Raw genomic sequence first — 7742 nt, 5'->3', positions numbered from 1 at the left:
ATTATATTCGGGTATAGACTAAAGAAAAGGCAAATAAGAGAAGGGGTAAGTTTACCGGCTTTGGGACGAATGAGCTTTTGGGTGAGCTAGACTTTTGTGCTTGACACGATCTTCCCCTAATTTGAGACGTCTGCAAGATCAAAGCTAATTAGACGCCAGAGGTTCAGCATGCGGGCATTTCTCACGTGCGGCGCGTATGTTGGAGGATGATGGTGATTGGCTTGCACACCAACTGTCATCATTCTTCCAATGCTTTTGCCGCATGCTGAAACCTACGAACTGTTTCCGTTTCGGCGGATAGTTGTTCTTCAAGACTTTAAACAAGGGATTCATCTCGCCCAGCATCCTTGTGGGTTGGCGCCTTCCGCACGATGAAAGAAACCCTTATTACCATCTACGCTGCCATATAACCTCTGAATGCAAAAATTCAGGATAGGTACCACCGCATTTGGGTCCGGACGAGCGCACCAATCTTTTTTTCTCATTTTAATCGGATCTCTGTATCTCCACTCCCTTTCCATCCTTCTACTCCTAGTGTCTCAGAACCGAACCAACTGCCGTCTATCCTTTTGCCGTCTCCGACTCACTATACATCAACAATAAAACAAAGAAAGCCACTTCTTCAACACAAAAATGCCAATGGCCCTTTTTCAAAAGTTTCTAGCTCTGACCCTGGCACTGGTGCCAATTGCTCAGGCTACGAATCGTGCAGTATTTGCGCATTACATGGCGAGTATACCATCCCCCTTAGCCACGAGTGAGTAAGCCCTAATCAACCCAATCAGGTCGGCACCACCACAAAGGACCATATCCATCAGGATGTTAACGACGCGATCGCGATGGGTCTCGATGGCTTCGCCTTGAATGTCCAATGTCCGACCGATGCGTTCGCCAAGGACTTAATCCAAGAGATGGGACGCTACATCGAGGCGCAGAAGCTCCAATTTGGGATTTTCATCAGTATGGATGTGTATGCCTCGGGAGGGGCATCGTGCGGCGGCGCAGGCGCAGGCGACTACGTTTCCCTGTGTCAAGAGGCGATGGCGCTCGAGGCGTACTACCAGGTTGACGGCAAGTACCTGGTCAGTACGTTTACCTCAGGTGGGGGCACGTGGGCGACGTGGGATCAGTTCAAGACCTCGTTGTCCGACCTGGGATTCGAGGTGTATTGGATCCCAGATCTCGACGACACGGAGGGCTACTGGGACAGTCAGGCGGGCTGGTGGAATGCGTGGGGCAATCTCACCGATGGCCTCTTCAGTTGGGAATCTACCTGGCCAAGTCTAGGGCAACAGGCTTCGAAACAGACTGGTGGTGTGGGAGGAGTAGCCCGTGATCAAGTGGTGATTGCTGCGGCTGCTAGACAGGGTGCATCCTACATGATACGTTTGTCATCCTATGTGCCTCTCCGGTCTGGGTTTTTTCGCTGACTGTCAAGTAGCCTTGAGTCTGATGCAGTATAAGAACTCGGTATGAGCAACTTTCACGATCAAGTCACCCAAGGAAGATTTGAGACTGACTAGAATGAGCAGTATGGAACAAATATCTATCGCCAAGGTGGAGAGAATCTCATGCAACGCCTGAGCGACATTTTGAACATCCAGAGTGACACGTTGCAGTTCGTTGAATACATTACTTGGGTAAGAGTCATCTGTTTTGGATTTGGATATTAGAATATCATGCAGAACTAATCTCAATAGAACGATGGTCCCGAGGGACACTATCTGGGAAATCTATGGCCCGAACAGAATGGCGATGCTGCGCTGAACAACTACGCCAATATGACGATCTGGCCTCATACAGGCCTGCAGCCTCTGATCCACTCGTTTGCGACCGCTTTCAGGGCGTTTCAGGGCCCATCTGAAATGCGACCTCAGAATGGGAATGAGGCAGCTGGCGTTATATGGTACCAAACGCCCGCCTTCGATAACACCTGTCCTTTTGAGGACATCGAAGAGCTTACTACTACCTTCTGGAAAAAACCCGCAGGATACGAGACATTTTCCAATACGACCCAGTGGGCGGTTGTGCTCAACGAGACGGTCGGAGGTTATAAGCCAAGCGAATTGGCGTTTTCAATCACCTCTAGTGATGGTGTTCGGGTGGTCGCCAGCAATCTGACTGTCGGCCTAAATTTCGCTCAAGGTCCGGATGTGCATGGCGGGAGCGATGTTCTCATGGTGCTAGCTCCTATTTCCGGTGGCGACATCCTTTACCATGCCTCGGGAGGTAAATGCCCTGATTGCTTCTGCAGGGATGGATTCTACAACCTGAACTATCAGGTCTTGCCACTGGTACCGGGGAAAACGACCACCAGTTGTACCTATAAGTCCTCTGTTCTGCGATACATCCCCTGGAACAGTGCAGATGCGACAATCGGCTGTCAGCAGTTGATGATGAATGTATCGGCCACGGACTCCTGGTATGCTAGTCAAGCTGGGCTGGCGTTGGAATTCGAGACGACTCGTCATTCATTGTCAACTCGCCGTGCTCTGACAAGCACATTCCCGAACCTCGATGCCAACTTCAACGCTTTCGATGGGGTCAATGTCACGAATTGTGGGGATCTCAACGATAACAGCTCCTGCTCAATACCTGAAACTTGCCCCTTGGTTACTGACCATGTGCCATATTTCTTTGCTCAGCGCTCTTTCGCGATTTTTCAGCGGTGCCTGCGGGACATGGCTTCAGATGTGTTTGGAGATAATCTCATATCCGCTTTAAGAATTGACGATCTAGCCAACAATATAAGTCGGTATCTGACACTGCAAAATGACGAAGCCGGTTTGGACAAGGCCATGGGTGCTGTAGCTGCGGGACTTACTGTTCTTACAAGAGGGCTCGGTTCTATCGACAGCTTCGCCAGCTCCTTTGCAACACTGCTCGGCGGGATGTTCAGTACAATATCCGCTGTTGATACTCCCACCGACTCTACAAACAGCAGTGCCTTTCTGTCCGATCCTGCCAATGCGTTGAAAGCTCGTTTTCTCGCCGGAGTTCAGCAATACAATAACAGCCTCTTTCAGGTCGCCCATGCAGTCTTTGTTACCGGCAATCTCTCCTCCTTCCCCAGCTATGCGCTGGACACATCCAGTGACCGACTTGGGGCCTACTACACTGCCCAGCTGCCTAAAGTCTTTGCCGGAGGCCGCTTTGTCGACCCCAACATGGCCTGCGGTAATCTCGTCGACGAGCTCATCCTTCCTATCCAGCAGGTCCTGCTCGGTCTTCTACTCGCCAGCGCTAATGTGTATGTTGTCCAAAACGGTCACTCTGTCGAGGAATGCGCTTCAACTTGGGGAGGTGTGGTGCTAGACCAGGACGATGGCGGCCCCGTGTGCTATACGCTTGAAATCCCCGGATCGGGGGCATGCAGCACGGACATCTCCGTACCGCTCAGCCGCAATGTCTTGGACCTGATGTATAACGCTTATAAGATCAATCAGACCGCTCTGGTTAGGAGTTCCCTACAGTGCCAGTCGATGAACAACCGCTATCATGCAGCTTACACCCCTCTCAGCACAATCATTCCCGGGTCCGGATACTCGACCTCCTTCCTCCCGCCGTGTTTCTTCAACCTCCCCGTCTTATACACTAACTATACTGCCAATCTGAATAGTTCGGGTGAAGGAATATCGGGCACTCCCTGCCAGGTGCGGAGCGGTACCTCAGCTGACGCGGTAGGTCACTATCTTCCGTCGAATCTGGCTGGCGTGTTCACCGGCGAGTTCTGTGCCCGTGCGTCTACGCGAGCAAAATCATTATCTTAAATATCATAGACCCAATCCTGGCAACGGACCGCACACCGCCAGGCAGACGATATCCGGCTCCGAGGCATGCAAGAAAGGAGTTTGTCTTACGGTATATGGCGTCGATGACTCGCAAAAGGCTGTTTTGGCCTAGGGTCATTTCCCATGATTATGGCCATGTTGCCGAGGAGAGAAAAAAGTAAAGAGCGAGGAGGGGGGTGGAAGGCGAGGCTTAGGGTCGAGAGAATTACTACTCTCGCTTACCCCTGCAGCCACTTCGAGGCGACAAGCCTCGAGCATGCTCGCGCCGTGATCGGGATTGTCAAACGTAGGCCAAGACTCCGCTTTTGTCCTCCATAGTGTAATCCTCAATGTAGTTCTCTCGAGTCTTGGAGGGAGTAGGCATTCCGACCCAGTGAAAGCTCGCGTTGGTACAGACTTTCGCTCTTTCACCTCTCGTCCAATTGATCCAATGAATAGCTGGCAACGTCAAATCATCGATCAGCGTCAAGGCGCATTATGAGCCTATGTTGATTGGAGTTTTACAAACGTATTGAATGCTTTCTCCTCACGTTTATCACCGCCAGTGACCCAGTTGATAGTGACTTAATCGTTGGTTAGCCAAGTGGTTCTGGACAGGTGATCAGGGTGTGAAATTGATGGCAACTAAGAAGAATATGAGGAAGCGAGGCAGGCCAGAGAGCTGAGCAGTGCCAGGAAGGCGAATGTAAGGTCGACAAATTTGCGTACAACAGAAGACAAAGTGACAAGCCAACTGGGAGAGGAAACGAGAGATCGATGCCTGAGGTTGACAATCACCGTGACAAACACAACATACACAACACACCACTCACCATGGCCAGCACTTAAGACGAATAAGAGCGACAAAGAGCGGGTCTCCTCCTTTACCCCTCATCACCTTCTTTCACCTTTCACTCTATAGCTTCCCACGTTCCCCTTACCACCTCCTGATCCGATCAACTGCACATAGATGTCCGTCCAGATGGCCCACAAGCGTCACGAGCCTGAGGATCACAAGGACACAGTCAACGGGCTTGTCTACAAGAAGGCGAAAATGGGAGAATACACCGATTTCGCTCTGGAATGTGACGGTGTCAAGATTCCCGTCCATAAAGTGATCGTCTGCTCTCAGATACAAGCATTCGCAGCTGCCTGCGCCGGTGGCTTCAAGGTCTGATCTAAATCACCCAATCAGAACGGACTACCACAAAAACTGACTTCTATCAAGGAGGGTTGTTCCGGCATCTATCGCATTGAAAAGTTTCCGCTATCCTCAGTACGCCACCTGGTACAATTTCTCTATACCGGAGACTATGATCTCACCACCGACGCCGGTGTGTTCTCACGAGGCCAACTGTGACTTCCCATTGCTGGAATCAGGCTAACTGTAATTTCTTTGTATGGCAGATAAGGGTCCTTCAGACCAGAACCCCGTGCTGCCTCCCTCTCTTTCTCCCTCCGCCGCCACTACCGCTGCTGTCACCACTGCTGCCGTCGCCGCAGATCTCTCGAAGAACCTCGTTGCACACATTCATATGGCCGAGATGGCGGATTACTACCATGTACTGGGACTCAAAGAGCTCGTTCACAAGAAGGTTGACGAGACGCTGCGACTGCCCTGGTCCCCAGAGGGCTTTGCTGACGCGGTGAACATGGCTTTCAAGATTGCCAATGACGACGTACTTCGCGAAAGGCTTGCAGCGACCGTCACCGACCATCTCGACGATTTTATAGGGACCGACAATCGCATCAATCTCTTCACGCACGATGCATCTTTTCGAGTCCTGCGAATCTTGAACGGGAAAATGAAACAGTCGGTGAGACGGGCTAGGGAATCGCAGAGACGAACCAAGGAGTCGCTTGAGCTTCAGACTGGCCTCGCACAGCAATTGCGAAGCGAGCGTGACTTGGCAAATGGGTATCATTTGGTCGTGACGCATTACCAACAGGGATCTACTGTTGAAGTCACCAGCACCTGCATGAAGTGTCGGGCTGTTGCAACCAAAACCTACCATCCTGGCGGTTTCAACATCACGTGTAATTGCCGCGCGGCGTTGAATCGATGATCGATGGTCCCAGTACCCTCATGTAGGGAAGACAGTCTGCGATGGGGTGGCCGCTGTATAACTGGGGATATGTTGATCGTGACGCCAGGTGGCGGGTCTACAGGGCTGTATTCAAATGGTAAGGGCGACCTCGGACATCCATAAATTGTTTAGCGTGTTTCGGGGAAAGGATAATAGTAGGCAGCCTAACACAAACAAATGAAACAGCATTTCTGTTGCGGACAGTCTTATGGATGACAGTATCGAATGTAGTTAAAGGTAGAGAGCTACATCAGCAAAATGGAGTCCCTCCATGACAAGTCTCACAAAAGTTTCTTAAATAGTGTTATATCTTAGGGACATAGCAACTAGCGGTGTCTGGACATAAGAATCTCTCCGGCAAATCTTATCGCCCGTCTCTCAAATTGCTTTATCGCAGCAGAGCTCGCAGACCCACCACCCGTCCCCACCATCTGACCACAGATCCATCCTCGCCAGTTATTGGTGATGGCTAAAAAAACAAAAAGAGATGGAGCTGCGGGGAATCGAACCCCGGACCTCTCCCATGCTAAGGGAATATTATACCACTAAACCACAGCCCCAATTGATGTTGGATGCGAGCAACAGTGGATCTATGGATCTACACTAAATGAAGACGATGAAATCCTTCGGAAAGGAAAGGGGCAGGGAAACCGAGCCACATATGCTAGGATGGTGTGCGGATTGATGAGTGTAAGCGGTGTACTTTCCGGGACTTGGGAGGTGAAGTGATCAAATGAGCGATATTTTATTCCTTGCCGAATACCCTTCTTTTAAAGGAGATTTTGTATTCTGTCTTATCCTGGTTATTTTTTCCATGCTGTTATTTTTTTTTTCTTTTCTTTTCTAGTTTTGTCAAAGCGCGACCAAAGATATCAGAGTATCAATAGACGTCCTGAGATTGTGGTCCACTGAGATATGCAGCGGCAGACATTCTTACGCCGGCAGATGTACTGTACTATGAAACAGTGACCACACAGCCCGCAACTCACCTATTCATCCAAGTGCATGGCGTCGTCCTCGATGCTGTCGACCACGTCCAGGTCCATAAGTTCTAGTTTCTCCGCCAGTGACGCAGCAGGATCAACAGCCTCGCCTTCAGTCGCCCTAGGGGAAGCCGACGGCTCCGGCCTATCGCACAGCCGCGGATCCCCACCGTGAACGTCCTTGGTATGCTGGATGAGCAACAGCGCCGACATGAACCCCCGCACCGGCTCGCAGAGGTCACATTCGAAGAAGAGGATCCCCGCGTGCGCCGTGGCATGGTGGCGATAGAAGTGCTCAAAGGTGTCAAACGGTCCCTGCCCGCAGACCCCGCCCGTGGCGTGGTCCTCCCAATTACAGAGATACTGGCGCGTGGCCGCCCCAAAGGTGAAGGCATACGTCCCGTCGGAATCGGGGAGGCCGCGGCGCGGGGAGCGGCCCCGGGCCGTCTCCCCGGCCTGCTGCTCCAGCAGGGCGACCGTCACCCACGGTCGGCCGCAGTGCGGGCACCCGTACGCCAGCGGCTCGCCCCGGTCCGACGCCTGCGCCCGCAGCACGTCGATGCACCGGTGGTGGTACGTGTGCCGGCAGGCCGAGCATTCATACAGCGGCGCGCCTTGGTGCTCGCTTCGGCCCGTCTGGCACAGATCGCATGTCCCGGCATCGCCGCGTACTTCCTCTAGCAGCACTTGGGCCTTTATCAGGTCTCGGAGCTTCACGTACGCGTACTTGCGGAGGTCAGGGTGACATGTGGGAGCCATTGTTGCTAGTGTTTGATAGAGGTTAATGTCGGTTGTAAGGTTGGTACTTTGTATGGGTTGATGGTATGGATGGGGTGAGGTGGAAGAAAGCCATGCGCTTATATACTTGGTGTATCAAACTAATATCGCCACTACTCATGTGA

General features: G+C 51.8%; 4 protein-coding genes and 1 non-coding gene across 5 annotated transcripts; 3 read left to right on the top strand and 2 right to left on the bottom strand.

Annotated features, from left to right (window-relative positions):
• Window positions 1-381: 381 nt before the first annotated feature.
• On the top strand, window positions 382-635 carry BO86DRAFT_133643 (uncharacterized protein). Its single transcript, XM_025666126.1, has one exon. It carries the CDS (start codon window positions 418-420, stop codon window positions 601-603), a length of 186 nt encoding a protein of 61 aa, XP_025526106.1. The 5' UTR covers window positions 382-417; the 3' UTR covers window positions 604-635.
• A 147-nt stretch (window positions 636-782) lies between these two features.
• BO86DRAFT_433973 (uncharacterized protein) lies at window positions 783-2276 on the top strand (the record flags this gene model as incomplete). The annotated part of the gene is made up of 4 exons (XM_025675881.1): window positions 783-1386; window positions 1442-1470; window positions 1533-1640; window positions 1701-2276. Coding segments are annotated over 4 exons (1317 nt in total), but the record flags the coding sequence as incomplete, so codon positions are not given.
• A 2476-nt stretch (window positions 2277-4752) lies between these two features.
• On the top strand, window positions 4753-5836 carry BO86DRAFT_380749 (BTB/POZ domain-containing protein; the record flags this gene model as incomplete). The annotated part of the gene is made up of 3 exons (XM_025670738.1): window positions 4753-4941; window positions 4999-5104; window positions 5178-5836. 3 exons carry the CDS (start codon window positions 4753-4755, stop codon window positions 5834-5836), a joined length of 954 nt encoding a protein of 317 aa, XP_025526104.1.
• Window positions 5837-6345: 509 nt separating this feature from the next.
• BO86DRAFT_t188 lies at window positions 6346-6417 on the bottom strand. Its single transcript has one exon. It is a non-coding gene; the product is annotated as a tRNA-Ala (tRNA).
• A 255-nt stretch (window positions 6418-6672) lies between these two features.
• BO86DRAFT_433966 (uncharacterized protein) lies at window positions 6673-7599 on the bottom strand (the record flags this gene model as incomplete). Its single annotated transcript, XM_025675880.1, has 1 exon — window positions 6673-7599. The coding sequence occupies one exon, from the start codon at window positions 7597-7599 to the stop codon at window positions 6847-6849; it is 753 nt and encodes a 250-aa protein (XP_025526103.1). The 3' UTR covers window positions 6673-6846.
• Window positions 7600-7742: the final 143 nt, after the last annotated feature.

This window comes from Aspergillus japonicus, assembly GCF_003184785.1.
Source record: "Aspergillus japonicus CBS 114.51 unplaced genomic scaffold BO86scaffold_37, whole genome shotgun sequence".
In the NCBI taxonomy this organism is placed as follows: Eukaryota; Fungi; Ascomycota; class Eurotiomycetes; order Eurotiales; family Aspergillaceae; genus Aspergillus; species Aspergillus japonicus.
Note: the sequence above shows the minus strand (reverse complement) of the source record. Positions and strands in the feature narration are given on the sequence as shown.

Bases quoted from the DNA above. Each gene is read 5' to 3' on its own strand.
- BO86DRAFT_133643 (XM_025666126.1), top strand. From the start codon at position 418: ATGCAAAAATTCAGGATAGGTACCACCGCATTTGGGTCCGGACGAGCG.